This window comes from Bidens hawaiensis, unplaced genomic scaffold (genome assembly GCF_021521415.1).
Source record: "Bidens hawaiensis isolate Kalapana, Puna unplaced genomic scaffold, B.hawaiensis_p1.1 tig00000888_1, whole genome shotgun sequence".
NCBI classification, from domain to species: Eukaryota; Viridiplantae; Streptophyta; class Magnoliopsida; order Asterales; family Asteraceae; genus Bidens; species Bidens hawaiensis.
Window position 1 is genome coordinate 2,631,172 of NW_027491051.1, and position 21,227 is coordinate 2,652,398.

A 21,227-nucleotide genomic window follows, 5' to 3' on the forward strand; every position below is an offset into this window, starting at 1 on the left:
ATATTAAAATGAACTTAGAAATTACAATACACAAATCTTACTTGTAACATATTAATAAATCATTTTAAATATAAAGCATTTAAACAAGAGTTCGGTTTTGGTTCAGTCCTTGACTCGGATAAGACCGAGGATCATTGTCACATACCCAATACCATAGAACTTATTATAACAAACTTAGAAATATTAATGTAGTCTTACAGACAATATGTTAACAACAAAGTATTTAAACAAAAGTTCTGTTTTGGTTCGGCTCTTGACTCGGGATGAAACGGAGAATGGTGGCCACATACCCAATACCGTAAAACTCATTAAAATTATTTGGAAACTAAGTAATTAGAAACTAAACAACAATAGTAAGCTTGCATAAATTAAAGCATGAATTAAAGCATAGATTAAAGTATTTATCAAGGACTATAATAGTCCTCTATGTAGCCTTGCCTTGTGGCACGACACTTCAACCGACCGTGATCGGAGAAGTGAATGCCGAAGGAAAAACGAGGTGTAGATTATATATATGTTGCAACATCAAGCTTTAATTACCAATAATTAGTTAGAAACAAAGATCAGTATTAGCTGAACCTTGAGAAGTCAAATTATCAAGAACTTGAAGAAAAAAATACTTAGATCTAGATTGGAGAGAGTTTGAGGAGAATGAGCAGACCCAAATGGGATGCTTTGGCCTTTTTTATATAGAGACAGAGTGAAGGGTTAGTCATAAGGTTGCTTTTAAGGTTTGCATGCAAATGGGTATGTTTAAAATGGTCAAACAATGCACAAAACATCCAAAAACGAGCTGGGAAACCTGTAGGTTATGCTAGGCGCTACGCGGCCAACTAAGGGAATGGTAGTGGCGCGGTGTGGCGCCCCTACGGGGGGTGGGGGGTTTGTTCCAGCTTTTGATATTTGACGATTCTAGTCCCTAAAGTTCAATTTAAGTCATTTTTAGCCTTAAAAAGGTGTTTTAACGAACCGAAAGGATGTTTTCTTGACCCGACATTTGTGTAACATAAATGAGCATAAAACCCGATATTTTATTAATAACGACGGATCCGAAAGATCAAAACGGGTCTGTTTTTTATACAAATACAAATACAAAATAAACCGAAATTGACGAATGTTACAGTCAGCAACAAGCTTATCAGAAACATCGACCTCATATAACGAATCAACACTTTCGACAATGGGAGATAGAGGTCTGAAGACCTGTTGTCTTCAATTCCCTTGAATTTTTCTTCAAGCCTTTTCTCTATGTATTGGATTTCCTTGAGACGTTGTTCAATCTTAAGGTCAGCAACCTGCATCACAACATCATTAGTGCCAATTTCACCACCTTGGTTCCCAACACCGGTATCACCAACACCATCACCACCATTGTTGTCATCACCATCAAAGGAATTGTGCGCATTATCATCATCGACATCATCATCATCATCATCCTCATCACCTTCATCATCATCAACATTAGACTCGTTAAACTCGTCACTGACGGACACCTTTCTTCTACCACCCTTATATCTTGTGCTACAGTACCAAACGTACCAGCACCAGGATCACAACTTCTTCTACTACTACCCTTGTTTGTTGTGCTACTGTACCTGGCGTACCAGTACTAGGATCTCCACCTCCGACAATCTTGGAAGCAATATCATCATATGCCTCCTCTTGACTATCCCAGTTGTTGAAGAATCTAGAAATCATTTTCTTCAACCCCTCCATATCATCAACTCTAAGATCATCAAATCAAACGCAACGTTGTACTTTCATTTACTTTCTTCATTGATCTTTTGCTACTTTGAATTTGATTCTTTAAGCTGAACAACCTCTGCTGTAGATTTTCAATGATTCATTTGAGTCTCATCAGTAGGCGATTGACTGTCTACAATTGTCTGCAGGGAATCCACCAAGAACTTCAGTTTTTGACTTATGTATCAAGCTCTCCTTGTCTCCTTTGGTGCTTAATCTCAGCAAATTGTCGATTTTCCATTGGATCTTGCAAGACCTCGACCTTTATCTCCAGCTAACTTATATTGGCTTTATTATCTTTCAGTTTCTAAACCCACGATCTGTGCTTCTTCGACTTCTCAAGATCGATCATCTTCAAGTCACGTTCCAACATCTTTCGGTTGGATTCTTCGAGAGAAGTCAACCTACTTAACACTTGGTCTGTAATAATTGGAGACTTCACAGACTTTCCACTAGACACTAGTTTTAGGTTGAGGATGACTAGGCTAGATGTGGACGGAGGAGTTTCAAATTAAGTGGTGATCAAGGTTGGTCTAGAAGGAGTAACCATGGGTGATGTGAAGGTTAGGATAGTTTGGGTTGGTATGGTGGTTTGAGTATACAAGATGGTGGTTGTAATTGGTTGAGTGGTTTGCATGAGTCTAAAGCCGGGTGTAGGAATAGCAGTGGATTGTGTAGGTAAGGTGATGGTTTGGATAGGTTGTGTGGTGGTAGAGGCATCTGTGGGTCCTTTATGTAAGGAAGAAGGTGAGTTAAAATGTAGGTCTGGCATTTGTATGGAGTTGAAAGGAGGTAGTGTAGTTGTTTCAGGACTTGAGAGGCGGTGGACTAAAGTAAAAGGATGGAGGTGGGCTTGATGTAGGTGAAGGTGAGTGTGGAGGAGTTAATGGTTTTCTTGGAGGGTTTAGTTGGTTTTACTTGCTTCTTCTTCAACTCATCTTTGGTTCGCTTTATTGTCTTAGGAGAAGCAACATGTGGGTTAGGGGTGGTGGTGGAGATGAGAGGAAGGGTGGATTGAGGATAGGATGATGTGGCCAATGTCTGTGGAGCTTAAACTTCAGCAACTGTTGTCTTTAACTTTATTCTCAACATCTTGGAAGGTACCTTCTTTGTTTTCTTTAGGGTCTCTCCGGGGAAGCACTCTAAACTTGAGGGGAAACACTGACAGGAGGAGCGTCAACGGTTTTCCTCTTTCGTTTAGTAGCTTGAGTGCTTTTTGTTGGAAATTCTTGTATTAATAATAAGCAGAAATAAATAAGAAACGATCGAAGCAGTAAACCGGGCTTGTGTTTAACACAATTCCCTTAAACAGATTCTCGGTCTGTTCCCAGGGTACTCCGGTTAGAAATAGAATTGGTCCTCTGCCGGACTCGGACACTTACCTGAAACGAAAGAAGATGAAGTGTGTTTGTTTGGTGTGTCTTGACTAGGATTTGGTCATGGTATTTATAACCTAGAGTCATAACCATATAATCAATTCTTAGTTATGACTATTAAAGAATATTAAATAATAATAATATATATCTAATGACCATTATTAAAAGGAATTGAAACTGAATCACAATAATCATAATCATTATGATTATTAATGGTATTGACTAGACCAACATATTTTTACTTTCAAAAACGAATTCAAAAAAGCGTCTGACGCAGGCTTGGGTTTTCGGAGTTGCAATCATGTTTGCGGGACGTGCGGGCACGCACGAGTTCGATGAATTTCTAGTCCAAAAACCCAAATTTGCACCCCCCCTGCGCGCGCGTAGAACTTGTGATAAAACATGTCACAAAGAATTTAAATGGGTGTAAGGGCTCCACCTTATAAACCATTCATTATTTTGTTCCCAATCCTATTTGGGACAAACATTTACCCCTTCCACCACTTCCTTCATTCACACACTTAAAACTTCCAACAATCCCCCACATGAATGGAGGTCGAAACAACAACATTATTCCAATTAGATTTCAGCTGTTGAATCTTGCATACAATAGGTAGGTGTTATCCTTTGAAACTTTGCTTATAAAGCATACTTAGCCCACTGGCTCTGAGTAGACAGTGATGTCTTTGAACTCATCTGCCGTTTTTGTAGCCGAAAATACACTTCACACAAGACTCTCCCTGACAAAGTCAAGTCCTCATAGTTATGTTCGTTATGGTCATGAACATGCGCTTGGTTCTGCAAGAGCTATTAAGTATTATGCCCAACAACACCCTTCGAAGCGACCCCACTTCTCTCTCACATAGGTGATTCACCTTGGTCGAATCATTAAAAGCCATATGCTTAGCCTCACACTTGTCACTTTTAGTAATGAACTAGGAAGGTTACCTTGCTACGTGGTAAACTCCCTCTTAAAATTGTAGGGTTATCCCCCCCCCCACACACACACAGTGACCGCACTAATTCATACAAGTAGGTTTCCTATTGAACTCAACTCTTGGGATCTCCAGTCTGTTGAGTTAGGTTTCCTTCGCATGAACTTTAATTTTTCAAGGGCTTCAGTCCCATTCCCATGGACGACATCTGAACTAACTCTCTACTTAGGCCTTTTGTTAGCAGATCCGCAATATTATCCTTTAACTTCATGTAGTCAACAGTGATAATTCCAGTAGATATTAGTTGTCGTACCGTATTATGTCTACGTCTAATATGTCTATTCTTACCATTGTACATTGTGCTATGAGCTCTGCCAATTGCCGATTGGCTATCACAATGTATACAGATGGCCGATGCCGGCTTAGGCCATCTTGGTATATCCTCAAAAAATTGACGTAACCATTCTGCCTCTTCGCCCGCTTTATCTAGGGCAATGAATTCTTATTCCATCGTGGATCTAGCTATAACCGTTTGTTTAGACGATTTCCACGATATAGCAGCACCTCCAAGTGTGAATACATACCCACTTGTTGCTCTGGAATCATTCGTGTCTGATATCCAATTTGCATCACAATGTCCTTCGAAAACTGCAGGATACCTGTTATAATGTAACCCGTATTCTCTAGTGTATCTTATGTACCGAAGCAACCGAATCACACAGTTCCAATGACTTGAACTTGGGTTGCTTGTGTATCTACTTAGCTTGCTTACAGCATATGCTAAGTCGGGTCTGGTGCAACTCATAAGATACATCAAACTGCCAATAATTCTTCAGTATTCCAACTGGTTAACGGGTTCACCTCTATTCTTAGCTAGATGTTGACTTGTGTCAATGGGAGTTCTAGCTACATTAGAGTCATTTGCATTAAACTTCTCAAGAATTTTGCTCACGTAATGGGATTGACTTAAAACAATTCCATCTTGGGTTCGTGTGATTTTAACTCCCAAAATCACATCCGCAAAACCCATGTCCTTCATGTCAAATCTTGCTTTTAGCATGTTCTTTGTGGACGTTATGATTTTGTCATCACTTCCAGCAATGAGCATATCATATACACAAAATGACATATCCATTGGATGTGTCCTTCACGTATACACATTTGTCACATTCATTGATTTTGAACCCAGTATCAAGCATTACATGATCAAACTTTTGGTGCCATTGTTTAGGAGCTTGTTTCAATCCATACAAGGATTTCACAAGTTTACATACTTTCTTTTCTTGCCCAACGGCTATGAAGCCTTCAGGTTGTTCCATATAAATCTCTTCCTCTAGATTTCCATTCAAGAAAGCCGTTTTTACATCCATTTGGTGAACTTTCAAGTTTCTAATGGCGGAAATGGCAAGCACCAACCTTATAGATGTTATTCGCGTAACCGGTGAATATGTATTAAAGTAATCTAAACCTTCTCTTTGTTTATATCCTTTGATCACCAACCTTGCCTTATACTTATCGATGGTGCCATCAGGTTTCATCTTTTTCTTGAAGATCCATCGATATCCTAGTGATTTACACCCTTGAGGAAGATCCACTAGTTCCCACGTATGATTTTGTAAGATAGAATCTATCTCACATTTGATGGCCTCCCTCCACTGAGGTCCTTCAGCGGAGTTCACCGCTTGTTGATACGTTTGAGGTTCCTTTTTTACCATGTAGGTAAGGAAATCAGGGCCGAAGGATTTTCCAGTCCTTTTCGGTTTACTTTTTATGATTTCAACCTCCTCTATCTCAGATTGTTCCCGAGGTTCATCTCCACTACTCTCGTTTTGAATATTTTCCTTGACCGGTCTAGAATAGCTTGGTTTTCCTTTATCCAAACATGGGAACTTATATTCAAACCATGATGCATCCTTTGCTTCTATTATGGTGCCATTGTTTATTCCGGGATTCTTGGAATCATGCACAAGAAATCGATATGCACCACCGGGAAGGGTATATCATATAAACACACAATCCACGGTTTTGGGGCCTATTAGTAGGCGTTTTGGTGGAGTCACCACTACCTTGGCTAGGCACCCCCACACTCGCAAGTATTTATATGGTGGTTTAATTCTCGTCCATAACTCATATGGAGTTAGATATTTCTTCTTATTCGGTATCATGTTTAAGACATAATTAGCCGATAAGATTGCTTCCCCCCACATGTCCGGGCTTACCCCAGAACTTATCATCATGGCATTCATCATTTCTTTCAAGGTTCGGTTCTTACGTTCAGCTATGCCATTTGATTGAGGGGAGTAAGGAGGCGTGACTTCATGTATGATTCCTTCTTTTTCACAAAGTCAATAAAAGGTGAAACATATTCGCCTCCTCGGTCACTCCTTACTCTTTTAATTTTTTGATTTAGTTGATTCTCAACTTCGGCTTTAAATAAGATAAACTTATCAATAACCTCGTCCTTACTCTTAAGTAAGTAAACATAGCAATATCTTGTACTATCATCAATGAACGTGATGAAGTACTTGTTCCCACCATGAGTAGGAATAGCTTTTAGATTACACACATCAGTGTGAATCATATCGAGGGGTTCGGTAAATCATTCAATCTTTTTGAATGACGATCTCGTTTGTTTTGCTTCGACGCAAATTTCACATTTTTTATTTGAGTCGATATCGAATGTTGGAATGCATTTAAGTTTAATCAAACGTCGAATGGAAATAAAATTAACATGACCTAGTCTACCATGCCAAACATTAGAAGACTCAAGCATATAAGAAGAACTAGTAGCATTCTCATTCATTTTGTTAAACACGGTTACATTCAACTTGAACATACCATTAAGGGCATAGCTCTTACCAATATACACACCATTTTTGTTCAACACGACCTTATCAGACTCAATCACCATTTTGAAACCAAACTTTTTCAACTGCTACCCCGACACAAGATTCTTACAAATTTCAGGAACATACAACGCATTTGACAAAGTGAGTTCCTTTCCCGAAGTCATCTTCAACGCCACATTCCCCTCACCTTTGACTCCGGCCGTAGCGGAGTTTCCCATAAACACCTTTTCTCCATTAGTCACCTCTTTGAAAGTGCTAAAGAGATATTTGTCAAAGCACACATGACGGGTAGCCCCCGTATCGACCCACCAATCTTTATTATTTGCCCAACCAAGTTAACTTCGGTGACCATAATCGAGAGGTCCGTGACTACCGCAAAAAGGTTCTCAACCTCACGAACCATGTTAACTTGTCGAGCATTTTCTTTATTTGGAAGCTTGCACTCATTGGCCCTATGGCCTTGCTTTCCACAATTGTAGTAAGTTCCTTGGAACTTCCTTTTCTTCCCAACTCCCCCCTTAGGACCAAGGTTGAAGCCTTTCCCATGATTTTTCTTTGCACCATTTTTACCCTTTGAAGATTGGCCATGTTTAACAACATTGGCCTTTGTTGTTCCGGGACCGTCAATTCTTTTTAGTGCAATTTTATTATCTTCTTCAATACGAAGACGAACAACAAGATCTTCAATGGTCATCTCCTTTCGCTTATGCTTGAGATAGTTCTTGAAATCGACCCAACTTGGTGGTAGCTTTTCGATGATACAAGCAACTTGGAATGTCTCACTAAGCGACATCCCTTCCGCATGAATATCATGAAGAACAACTGGCAAATCTTGGACTTAACTCATAACAATTTTTGAGTCTATCATTTTAAAGTCAAAGAATTTAGCCTGCACGAATTTCTTAGTATCGGCATCTTCGATTTTGTATTTGCGGTCCAACGACTCCCATAATTCTTTGGCAGATCCGTTGCCCCTCAGAACCTCGCGAGGCTCAAAGTGGTCAAATAAAAGAACATCTTTTGTTGCCACTGTTTGAAATTCACACCGGTGAACTTCTCCTGTTTCTCAGCATGAGACATGACTGCATTAGGCAGCGGGGGGCAAAACAACAGCGCTCATGGGTTGGGATTCCATTCTGAAATGAAAGAATACAAGAAAAATAATAAGTATTCTGTTTAAGTTTGTTGGGAATTCTTGTACCTCGCGAGGTTCTTGACTGAAACCGTTCCTCGGGTTCTTGTACCTCGTGAAATTCAAAAAATCGTCTGACGCGGGCTCGGGTTTTCGGAGTTCGCACGAGTTCGATGAATTTCTAGTCCAGAAACCCAAATGTTCACCCCCTCCTGGACGTGCATAGAACTTGTGGTAAAACATGTCACAAAGAATTCAAATGGGTGTAAGGGCTCCACCTTATAAACCATTCATTATTTTGTTCCCAATCCGATGTGGGACAAACTTTTACCACTTCCACCACTTCCTTCATTCGCACACTTAAAACTTCCAACACTTTTTTTCCATTTTGACCTACTTTAGGTCTAGTTGCATTGGTCTTAGACTCGGTGGCTTCAGAATCATCATCATTAACCTTGCTTCCTCACATGGAGGCTCAGTCTTCGCAAATCTCACAAACTTACGCCATGGCTTCTTAGCTGAGTACTTGTTAGCCCTATTGTGCTTAAGCTTCAAGAAAGTGTTAAACAAAACCATCTTTAAATCTCCCAGCATTATGAGGCTCGCAGGGAAGAATTTCTTCATCGTCTTCATCAACCTCGACGTCATAAACCGGTCGAGGAACTTTAGGAATGGTATCTTTCAAGATCAACTGAATGAATGGTGGATACAATCCCTATTTGTTAATCTGGTTGGTATGTATATGCATTATGTTGAAGATGAACTGAGAAGTTCATGTCAACATTCTTGATCAAGCACACCATGAAACCGTCCCAGTTGAGATTCATGCTATTGAAACCAACCCCTTTCCAAAATGATCAAACACTGTATGAGGATGTGAGAAAGGTACTTCTTATAAGGAGGCAAGTACTTCTTATCAAATTGATGTGTTGTAAAACACATAGCGTTTTTATCCCGTTTTTGGGTTGTTTTGTGCATAAAAAGTTAACGAATATAAATTTTTCTTGCATGAAATTACATGTTTGTGTATGTGATAGGTCCCATGTTGAAGAGAGAGAGAAAACGAGTCAAATGGAAAAACAATCAGCTAAAACGGAGCTCGGATGAAGCCGTTACGCAAAAACGAAGATAAACGAGCTAAAAGTCGAAAAACGTCAGAAAATGTCATGTTCGAGCTACGCGACCAGGTCATAACATTCAATAAGCATGTGGTAGAGTCCAACATTTCCCAAGGCTGCCAAGAATGTTCAAGAATCAGCTACCACGTCTATTTTGTCTTCTAGTGGGCTTGTTTTAACCTATTTTATATTAGGAAGAAGGTGTTTAAACATATATATAAACCCTAAAACCCTATGAATGATTTTATTCAAGTTTCCAGCCATCCCACACCTGATCTAGAGGAGAAACCAAGGAGGACAAGCTTACGGTTCCATCTTTTATCCTTCGGTTTTCGGTTTTGACTATTTTAACGTTTGTGAGTTCGTTTTTGGTTTTTAAGCATTCAAACCTTTTGTAATCAGATTTATATGAGCATGTTTATCATTTATATCTATTTCATCTATTGTTCATTGATTATGATTGGCTAAACGTGTTAGTTCTACCTAGGTTAGATGTTTATTGTTAGGTTTTAATGAGTAATATGGATTGTTGATTATCATTACTTGAATTGTTAATGAAAAGTTTGGTTTAACATTGAATTAGGTTGTGTTTAGTGGCTGTGAATTTATTAGTTATACTCATATACCTCTTGCTTTGATTAATTGAATAAGTTTTAATTGATTGTTGCTTGTTAGAACTCCTTACTTTGTGTTTAGGGTTTGTTTGCGGGGTGATCAACCGTAGGGTTTAAGTGAGTGTTTTAATTGAATATAATCAGCGGGTGAACACCTTCTTAGAGACCGAGAGGTGATAGGAAGTAAACTCGTCGCATAGCTTTTGCTTGTTAGAATTAGGATCGCGCGAGAGCGGGTTCGGTTATTGTCGGGTTTGGGTTTTTGAGCGATTAGTTGGTCTAGTTTAAGTTAAACTAAATTGTTCCTCTATCCTTGGTTGCGTAGTATTTGTCTCCATTAGGGTAGTGTGTCGGTGAGTCCGAGGGGAGAGTCGACATTAAAGCACTTTAACAATTCGTTTCCCGGTTTGTTCTTAAAATCAACTAAGTGTAAGTTAGAGTTTGTTAGTGAGACTGAGAGGTGATCTAGCTTTCTTGAGTGAACCTTAGTTGAGTCATCCTTAGGAACCGGTGTCGTGAGAGTCTTCAATCCATTACCTTATTATACCTTCAATATGATTCTTACCTAGGTAGACGTTTCCTCCGATTGCAGTTAAGTTTCTAAGTTTCAAGTGTTTCGTTAAGTTAATTAATTTAGTTAAAGTAAGTTAGGTTAAGTAGTTAATTATTAAAAATCATTTAAATATTCTTAGGTGAGTCTTGGTTAGGGTTAAGTATCATTAACGTTTTCAAGTGTCCTTGTGTTCGATACTCGGACTTCCATAGTGCTATACTATTAGTGATCGGTAAACTTGCCGGTTTTGTGTGGTTTCTTTTGGAGTCTTGTTTAATAAATTTAAAGCTCAGTTGTGAGAGCATCATTATACACACATCACAAATGTACTTAACTCCGTGTCATACCCCATGGTTCTAACAGTAACACAATTTTTTTCTTGAACTTCTTTACTGTTAAGGTAGGGGAATCTTTGAATTTTAATACTAGTCTGATTTCCATCTTTATCTTTTGATTGTTTAGCGTTATCCCAAAAGTCTTTAACCCAGCATGAGTGAATCTTAGGATCTTCAGTGATAGCATAAAACACAGAACAATCCCGTTGGCCGTTAATCATAGAAATAAACAGCTTGTGACAGTGCTCAGTCGGTAAGTCAAGTGGTGCTGACATGTTATGAGTCATCTGCAATCAAGTGAACAAGGTGTTAGAAAAGAAATCACAAAATATAAACATTTGAAAATTTGCGAACAAAAAATCCTTTTGCGAGATACCACATTCTTGCGAGATAAACCATGGTTGAGAGAAAAGGTCTAGTTGCAAGATAGGAGGTGTTGCGAATTGAAACTCATCACATGTTATCAAATAACTATTTAAGGTGAGTGGTGTGAACAAAAGCACAAGTATGGAAGATATAATACTCAAGGTGAGTGGTGTGGACAAAAGCACATATATCGATATCCCCCGTCCCCACTCTGACATGATTCATTTTGAATGCACACAATTATTTGGTATAAAATATATGGACGTTATTAAACCATTAATTGCATCAATGGTTTGTTGATTAAGTTTGTTCCTTATAGTTTAGGAAATACAATAGTAGTTATAACTAATCATTAACTAGGTTAAAACGCATCGCATTACGACGGCACAATGATGCGAATTTGGTCTGGAATGGTTAAGTTTATTACGACACCAACGATAAATCAAAATGATAAATATATAAACGTCAATAATAGCGACACGAATTTGGTCTTTATCGGTTAGGTTTATTGCGGTACCCGCAATAAGGCCACAACAATAATAGTAGCGGCACTCGTATAACTTATGATACATAAACAAAATATCTAAAACGATTTTTATTCGATCGATAAAACACAGGCATTGCAACGACGATTTAACATGAAATCGATCGGAAGCAGATATATTCATTATGGTTCTTGGAATAAACCCAAATAAGCAAACTTGTCAAACTAAAATATTTATAAAAATTAAACAAATAAAATAACAATTTTTTTAAGAACCAAATTACAATATTAAGAAAATGAATGATGTGCTCCACGCAACCACACCAAAGAAAAAAAAATGTAGTAAAAAACCTAAATCAAATTATAATATTAACAATCAGGGGCTCGGAACAAGAAAATAAAGAGAGAAAAATTAGCTAAATCTCGACTAAAGAAGCAAATTGAACACGTTTGGGAGGAGAGTCACGCAAAGCCTGAACTAATTCAACACCAGCCAACATACTACACATTCAATTTCTGTAATGTTCTCTGTTACGCACTGCTTTTCCTATTTCGTATTTTTATTGGGTTTTATTCACTTTGCTTGTAATAAGGACCTCATGGCCTTTTGTTTATTTCTTTGGGTGTGTTTCGTAACTTTGGTATTTGTGGTTATTTAACATGTATGCCGATTTCATTCTGTGATATCATAGAATTGGCTTTTAGCTTCCTATCTCTTAGTATTCTTGTTCCCTATGTTTTTAACCCTAACAAGGGTATCAGAGCCGTTCCGATCACCGGTCGGAATCTCTCGTTATCATGACGAACACTCGCAACCAAGATGTTGACAACACCCTCAAGAATCACGCCAAGGCCATCAATGAGATCCAAGCAACGCTATCAACGCTAATGAAACAAGAACAATCATCTAAACAACAAGAAGAGATCTTAAAGGCGGTGCGGGATAAATACGGCCAGTCCAGTGGAGGTGGGTTTAGCTCGGGTTCATCATTCTCTGTCAACGATTCAGACTCAAAGGGTAACCGACCCTTACGAATTGGGAAGGTTGAATTTCCCAAGTTCTCGGGTGAAGATGTGGAGGGTTGGGTTTACCGTTGCGAACACTTTTTCGCGATGGATGAGACGCCCGAGGAGGTGAAACTTAGATGCGTGGTTGCTCATTTGGAAGGGGATGCTATCCAATGGCATCGGGCTTTCATGCGCATACGCGGAGCTACCGTATCTGAAGTCACGTGGGAGGACTATGTGTGGGCGATTTCGGCTCGTTTTTTTAATGCTATGTTTGAGGATCCCCTAGAAGAGCTAGCTTCCCTCAATCAAACGGGTTCGCTTCAGGACCTGAATACAGCCTTTGATGCATTGTTGAATAAGGTAACACTCAGTGAAACTCAAGCTGTTAGCTTGTATCTTAAGGCACTTAAGCCGGACATTAGGGCCCGGTTAAGATGTTTAAACCGCGCACTTTGCATGAGGCATATGGGTTGGCCAAAACAAAAGCAATTAACAATGACAACTGGGGGGATAAATTAAACACAGGAAGAGGGAATGCCGGTAACACGAAGAACAACACCAATTCGAAGATTACACCACCAACCAATGCTATGAAACTACCACTCTTACCCGTACCCAACCGAACAAACACTGCTACTACTAGACCAACAGGGGGTTCACGTCGTCTCACGAGTAAAGAGATGGAAAAAAAACGAGCAAAAGGGGAGTGTTTTTGGTGCACGGAGAAATTCGTGCCAGTTCATAAATGTGCTCGGGACCGGAACCAGCTTTATATCATTGAAATGGATGATGAAGATGATGAAGGGGTAGTTGAAACAATGAGTGACGAAGAAGAAAATATCACCATATTTCAATTCATGCCTTATCAGGCCACCCATCCTATTCTACAATGCGAGTCCGAGGCTCGATGGGAACTCGTCAACTCCACGTTTTAATCGACTCGGGGTCGACCCATAACTTTATTGATGTCAAGTTGGCTAAAAGGTTGCAATGTACGTTAAAGTACATTCCACCTGTTAATGTTAGTGTGGCGAATGGAAGGAAGCTTAGTTGTACTCAGATGTGTCCCGACTTCCAATGGACCATGCAAGGCCATTGGTTCACCACAGAGGTATTACTCATTGCCTTGGAAAATTATGATATGATACTGGGCGTGCAATGGTTGCTTTCGTTACAAGACATTCTTTGGAACTTCCAGAAGATGACTATGCAATTTGAAGTGAATGGTAAGCAATATGAGTTAAAGGGTCTGCAAAATAATAAGTTTTCAATTTGCTCAGTAGAAAAGACGGATGAATTGTTGCAAAAGCATTCCAAAGATGGGTCAATACAACTATTTAGCCTTCAACTAGAAAACTCAGAGTCCGAATCCACCTACCAATCCAAAGTTCTATGCGACCCGTCACAAAATCAAGAGGACCTACCTTGGTTAAAGGTGATTCGGTAATTTCCGGAGGTGTTCCAGATACCGAAGGGGCTGCCACCCACACGACCCTTTGACCATCGCATCGTCCTCAAGGACGTAACCGAACCCATTAGCCAACGACCCTATCGGTATCCATCGGTGCAGAAAGATATTATTGAGAAAATCACCCGGGAATTATTGGATACGGGGGTCATTCATAACAGCCAAAGTTCATATGCGGCCCTAGTAGTATTGGTTAAGAAAAAAGACGGACAGTGGAGGATGTGCATGGATTATCGTCGGCTCAATGAGGCAACGATTAAAGATAAGTTCCCTATTCCATTGATTGAAGAATTGTTGGATGAGTTGGGTGGTGCCTCGTTTTTCTCGAAACTAGACCTACGCTCCGGTTACCACCAAGTTTGTATGGCTCCTTAAAATGTACACAAAACAGCGTTTCGGACCCATGAGGGCCACTACAAATTCCTTGTTATGCCATTTGGTCTTACAAATGTGCCAGCCACGTTTCAAGCTTTGATGAATCACGCATTCCGACCCATGCTACGGAAGGGCGTTTTAGTGTTTTTCGATGATATATTTATTTATAGCCAGAGCAAGGATCAACACGTGCAACATTTAAAATAGGTTCTGACCATTATGAAGGAAAACATGTTATTTGCTAAAGAATCCAAATGTGTATTCGACGGCCGAGCAGTTGAGTACTTAGGCCACATTATATCTGGAGATGGGGTGAAGACAGACCCGGCTAAAATAGAAGTGGTTCGACAATGGCCAGTCCCTAAAACACTTAAACAGCTCCGAGGGTTCTTGGGTTTAGCCGGGTATTACCGGCGTTCATCAAGTCTTTCGGTATAATTGCTAAACCACTCACTAAGTTGTTGAAGAAAAATGCATTCAGATGGTGTGAGGAGGCACAAAACGCCTTTCATCAACTCAAGGAGGCTTTATCCTCAGCCCCGGTCTTGTCCTTTCCAGACCACTCTAAATAGTTTGTGGTCGAGACTGATGCCTCATCAGGTGGTTTAGGCACGGTTCTGATGCAGGACCGTCACCCTGTTTCTTTCCTAAGTAAAGCCCTTTCTTCGAAACAGGGTGCGTTATCAGTTTATGAAAAAGAGTTACTCGCGATTATGATGGCGGTAAAACAGTGGCACTATTATCTTATAACCGGGCCGTTCGTTATTCGCACTGATCAAAGAAGTCTTAAACATCTATTGACACAAAAAGTAACGACGCCGTTACAACACAAATGGCTAGCAAAACTCATGGGGTACGACTACACCATAGAGTACAAGAAAGGACGAGAAAATACGGTTGCCGACGCTTTATCGCGGGTTCAAGGTGCCATACTTTTTACCACTGCCATTTCACAAAATGAGCCTCTGTTGTTGCAAAAAGTGATAAGTAGCCAAAACAATGACATTGATGTCCAATTTATCATTCAAAAATTGAAGTCAGGGGGAGCTTACCAAGGTTTACTTGGAATGGAAAATGGTTGTCTAAGAAAAATAGGATGGTGGTAGGAGGGGACACACTGTTGCGAACCGAGATCATCAAATTATGTCACGAGTCACTGATGGGAGGCCACTCTGGAATTAAGGCTACTGTACAGAGGATTAAGGGTATGTTCGTATGGAAGGGAATAACGAAAGAGGTGCGACAAGCTATTCGAAAATGTGATGTGTGTATGAGGGCCAAACATGAAAACATAGCATCGCCCGGTTTGTTACAACCCTTACCTATACCCGATACTATTTTCACCGACATTTCAATGGATTTCATTGGCGGGTTACCGAAGATTAAGGGAAAAGATACTATATTCGTGGTGGTGGACCGGCTCATTAATACGGTCATTTCATAACACTAGGTCATCCATTTTCAGCAAAAGATGTAGCCGAATTATTTCTTGATAACGTTTATAAACTACATGGATGTCCCAACTCTATCATCTCAGACCGTGACCCTATATTTTTAAGCTCGTTTTGGAAGGAGTTTCTGAAACTACAAGGAGTGTCTACTAAATTGTCCACGGCCTACCACCCGCAGACTGACGGACAAACGGGAGTGGTTAATCGATGTTTAGAAAGCTACTTGAGGTGCATGGTGATGAAACGACCCTACACGTGGGTTAAATGGGTTTCGTTAGCTGAATGGTGGTACAACACCACTTTCCATTCTTCCTTGGGTAAATCTCCTTTTGAGGCCTTATACGGTTTTCGGCCGCCATTACATATTCCGTATATTCCCAAGGATACTATTGATCAGGAAGTAGACGAGATGATGCAAGATAGGGAAGCCGCAATAAAGTTATTGAAGCAATCCCTACTAAAAGCTCAGAACCGTATGAAGCAATAATCGGATAAACATCGTACCGAGAGAATATTCGAGATGGGTGACTGGGTTTACCTTAAGCTACAACCATACATGCAGAATTCGTTGAGGGTTCACAAGCACTCGAAGCTCACTCCCAAATACTTTGGCCCCTTCTTGATAGTGGAAAAGGTGGGAAATGTTGCGTACAGGTTCGATTTACCGGATGGGGTTCAAATTCACCCGGTTTTCCATGTATCTTTACTCAAGGATGCCGGCGGACCGCCGGACAAGATAATTCCTATTCCTACAGATGCACGTTTCATTTTGCAGCCCCAAGGTGTGTTGGATCGAAAGCTTATCAAGCGCGGAAGTCGAGCCGCGATGAAGGTATTAGTGCATTGGAAGGGACAGACAACGCATGAAGCCACGTGGGAGTTTCTTGATGAGATGAAGCTGCGTTTTCCCGACTTTGTTGAACCCACTTCTTGAGGACAAAAAGTGGGTTAAGGAGGAAGTATTGTTATGCACCGTTTTTCCTATTTCGTATTTTTATTGGGTTTTATTCACTTTGCTTGTAATAAGGACCTCATGGCCTTTTGTTTATTTCTTTGGGTGTGTTTCGTAACTTTGGTATTTGTGGTTATTTAACATGTACGCCGATTTCATTCTGTGATATCACAGAATTGGCTTTTAGCTTCCTATCTCTTAGTATTCTTGTTCCCTACGGTTTTAACCCTAACATTATCAAATATATTTCCTAAATCCTTTTTTTTTTGCAAAATCTCATGGTAATTGATCTATAGTGTATAATGGTAATTGATGACGGATATCAGGGGCGGCCCTACAGTAGAGACGAGTAAGGCTAGGGCTTGAGGCCCCCGAAAAAATAAGGCCTCCGTTTCAGAATTTTAGGTGTTTATATATATGCAGAAATCGCGTATTTATTATACATAGATGGTTATTTAAACAAATATGTAAAGTAGCCCAATGGTTAACTATCTCCTTCTCTACCTACTCTATGATCTTCAAGTTCCAGCCACCCAGGTTCAAGTCCTCTTCTGAACCTGTTTTTTTCAGTTTTAGTTGTTTCATGATCATTTTTTAAAAACTGTTTGTTTCTAACTGTTATTTTCACTTTTAGTTGTTTCATAGCCATTTTTAAAAACTGTTTATTTCTAAGTGTTTTCAAATTTTTCCACGTATATATATACTTGAACAATTGAACTAGTATATTATATTCTAATTGTTTCCAAATTTCTAGTTGAACTAGTATTATATCTAATTGTTTCTAAATTTTTCAAGGTATATATATACTTGAACTAGTATTATATATAAATTCTATTCATTTTTTAAATTTAATAATTCATAAACGGGAGCATGTTTTCGGTAAATTTAAATAAAAATGAAGTGTGTATGCATATATATATATATATATATATATATATATATATATATATATATATATAATTGTAAATATTGTTTCTCATATACAAAACACGACAATCACTTGGTAAATATTATACATAAAACTTATAGGTGATATAATTTCATCTCTCTAACTCTTGGTAAGGCCTCAAAACTTTTCATCCGCTTTAGGCCTCCAAAATGGTTGGGCTGGTACTGACAGATATTGGATCTGGACAAACTATTAACGTGTGTTTCATCCAAATTCGTTGTTCGACTGATGACGTGCTCAGGGTCTTACCATTTAACGAGCGTTCGTCCTGGACTTATTGTTTAACGGATGAATGATCCTATAATATCATTTGAGCTTAGGCCCATAAGCAGACTAGCCAATTGGATCAAAGTGTAGCTCATATTCTTTCCTATATAAGGTTGGGGTATACCCTTTTTTCCTCACAAGTGAGTTGAGTTGGTAAAGGAGTTGTCCCAAATGGCATAGATGTGGCATGGGGTCACGCACTGCCTCTCCCCTTTGTTGGTAACACGTACGTGAGGATGGTAACCATGGCCACTCTCGTCACACCCTCTTCCTCTCCTTTTTTGTATTAAATAAATAAATAGAAAATGGAGAATGAGGAAATTATGTATACCCCTTCGTTGAAAGGCCGGTGTTGAGGGGAGATGTTGAATGGTCAGGGAAAACTGACTTGACGCATACGTAACGAGTGAAGGAAAATAAGGCAAGTGGTGATTCTAAGGAAGTTAGGAAGGGTATAAGGGCTTTCACCACTCTGTTTTACACCACCATACAAATATCCCACTACAACCTTGTTATGCTCTCTCTAGATATTACACACATATGTACACAACACATATATGGTTCTAATACTATCATATATACATGTACTGTCTTAACCGTTGAAGGGTGGTTACAAAATTTCGGTCTTGTTGTAGGCTAAGTATTTATTGAGAAGGGAAAGATTGCGCTCACATGGAACCAAACCCCAAACCCGACAACCCTTACTTCAACAGTAATAGATGGTTTGGACTAAAATTAGATATTAGATTCTTTGCACTGATGTGAATATGTTTGGGTGATTTGGTGTTTGTATAATATGCTGGATTTCCAGCTTTTGGTATATATAAAAATTTTTTAGTTGGTTGTTCAAAATAAAATAAAATAAACTTACTAAACTTTTATATACACTTCTGCCAAAGGGGTTCCTGTTGGGTTTCAACTGTGGTTCGGAATGAAAACGGATAAACCTTTTGAACCTGTTTTATCTAATGATTTTCGTTTAATAGTTATTAATCAATATTAATAATCAAAGATATAAACGAACTATAAAAACGCAGCGGAAAGTTAAACGATTAAGCGAACCATAAACCGAAACCCAAAACCCGGATCCGATTACAACAATATACGAGTACGAATAAACAACCATAGATCTAGTTAAGGTATTATACCTCGGTTATCGAAACCGGGAAGACACCGAGGGCTAACGAAAAAAAGCTAGGAATGACAAAATCAACAAACCACAGCAGCTCTGGCAACTCGAGCGGCGGCGACGACGGCTGACAGCGGCGGAGGGCAGCGGCTGGGCAGCAGACGGCGGCAGCGGTGTACGGAAGCAAGGTAGAGAGTTGCTGCAGCACCCAACAATATCAAAAGGTCACCGGGATCCTCGTTGCCGGAAAACCGAACTCACCGGAATCACAAAAACAGTCGCCGGAAAAACGAGTGTGGTTGCAGTGAGATGTTTAACAACAACAGCAGCTTGTATAGAAGCAGAGGGGGTGTTTGCGGTGACCAAGGAACAGTGGGTGTTGGCTAGTGGCTGGGGTCGGTTTTCCGGTGGCCGGAAAACGGCGCCGGAAAATGTATAGATGGAGGCTAGGGTTTTATATCATCTTAGATTAGCTTAAACTTATTAATATATATAGTATTCTATATATAGATAATATTATAGGATTTAATTAACCTTAAATTCGTTGGGCTTAAGCCCAACCAAAGCCTAAACCACCATCTTAATGTGTCGGGCCTAGTTATGGTTGGGTTTATATATTTCATTACCCCCGGTGTAACTCATACCGGGTCGTATTCGGGTCGGTCCGCGTTGACTTAAAACCTTGTTCAAACAGTAAAGAAACTGAAACGATGTTGCTGGTCAAATCATGAGAATACAAATAATTATTCAAAAGAAAAATTAGGCTAGATGGACAAGTGAAATGAAATACTTCAGTTGCAAGAACTGGTACTCTCTTCTCATCTCCAACGATGAGTTCCATGCTGCCTTTATTCAGTTTCCTCCACTTCTCAGGCTCCTGCAAGACATTAACGATGCGGAAACCACATCCGGTATCAAATACCCATGTGTTGCTAGAGACAGTAAAAAGTTTAATAACGTATATGGAAATACCTCGAGAAGAGCCTTCACCATTGGCTCTCTTTATTTTGATCTCAGCAAGGTACTCGGGACAGTTTCTCATCCAGTGCCCCATCTGGTTGCATTTGTAGCACTTGCGCTCCTCAAAGGGCGGCGGAGGTGGCTTTGCAACTTTCTTGTTAGTGTTGGTGGCAACCTTGGCAGCAATAGTAACTTTCTTTTTTACTTTTCCCTTAAAACCCCGATTCTTTGGTTTTGGCTTCTTGACACCAGCAGATCGAATAATCAGAACTTGGTTGGTCCTAGAAGGAATGTTCATCTCAGCCATCTTGAGCATGTTATGAAGCTCCGGCACTGTCTTCACCCAACCATTCATGTTGAAATTCATTACGAACTGGTCGTATGAGTTGGGGAGAGAGTTGAGGATAAAATCAGATGCCATTTCATCAGGCATGGGATAATCAAGTTTCTTGAGCTGATCGATGTGCCCCTTCATCTTAAGAACATGCGCACTGACGGGAGACCCTTCTGCCATCTTGCAACTAATGAGTTGTTTCATGGTGTCGAAACGTTCTTGACGGGCTTGTTTCTGGAACATGCCCTTGAGTTGCTCAAGCATCTCATAGGCACCAAAGTCTTCCAAGCCTTTAGCAAGCTCAGAAGTCTTGGTGGCTAGCATAATACAGGAGACCTCAGCCAAGTCATCCTTATGCTTGTCAAGGACTTTTCGTGCAGCGGCTGTGTTGTTTTCAGGCTCGGTTGGAACAGGTCCATCGAGAACATACAGGCGCTTTGCCATGGTGAGAACAAGTCTCAAGTTGCGGTGTCATTCGATGAAGTTGGTACCGTTCAGTTTATCCTTCTCAAGGATAGTCTTAAGGGCGTAGGGTGAGTTTTCGTTTGACGACATATGATTAATTAAGCAAAAAGTAAATTTAATTAGTATTTTCGATGTTGTAGTCCTATTATTAATGACCCAATAACATTAATTAATTAGGAGTATAAGAATCCGGCTTCCAGTTATTAAAGGCAGCTGTAGCACGCAACATTAATAAGTGGTTAGGCAGACTGACAACGATTGCCAATTGTGAATAGAGCACAACTCTCGGTTATGAGGCCTATAGAGACAACGATTGTATGTATAGATACGTTTAGCCTAATCTTTGCCCACTTTAAGTCTC

At 39.8% G+C, this 21,227-nt stretch overlaps 1 protein-coding gene across 1 annotated transcript; it reads left to right on the top strand.

The window, feature by feature from the left end:
• Positions 1–16,330: 16,330 nt before the first annotated feature.
• LOC143543662 (uncharacterized) lies at positions 16,331–16,744 on the top strand. The gene has a single exon (XM_077035931.1). The coding sequence runs from the start codon at positions 16,331–16,333 to the stop codon at positions 16,742–16,744; it is 414 nt and encodes a 137-aa protein (XP_076892046.1).
• Positions 16,745–21,227: the final 4,483 nt, after the last annotated feature.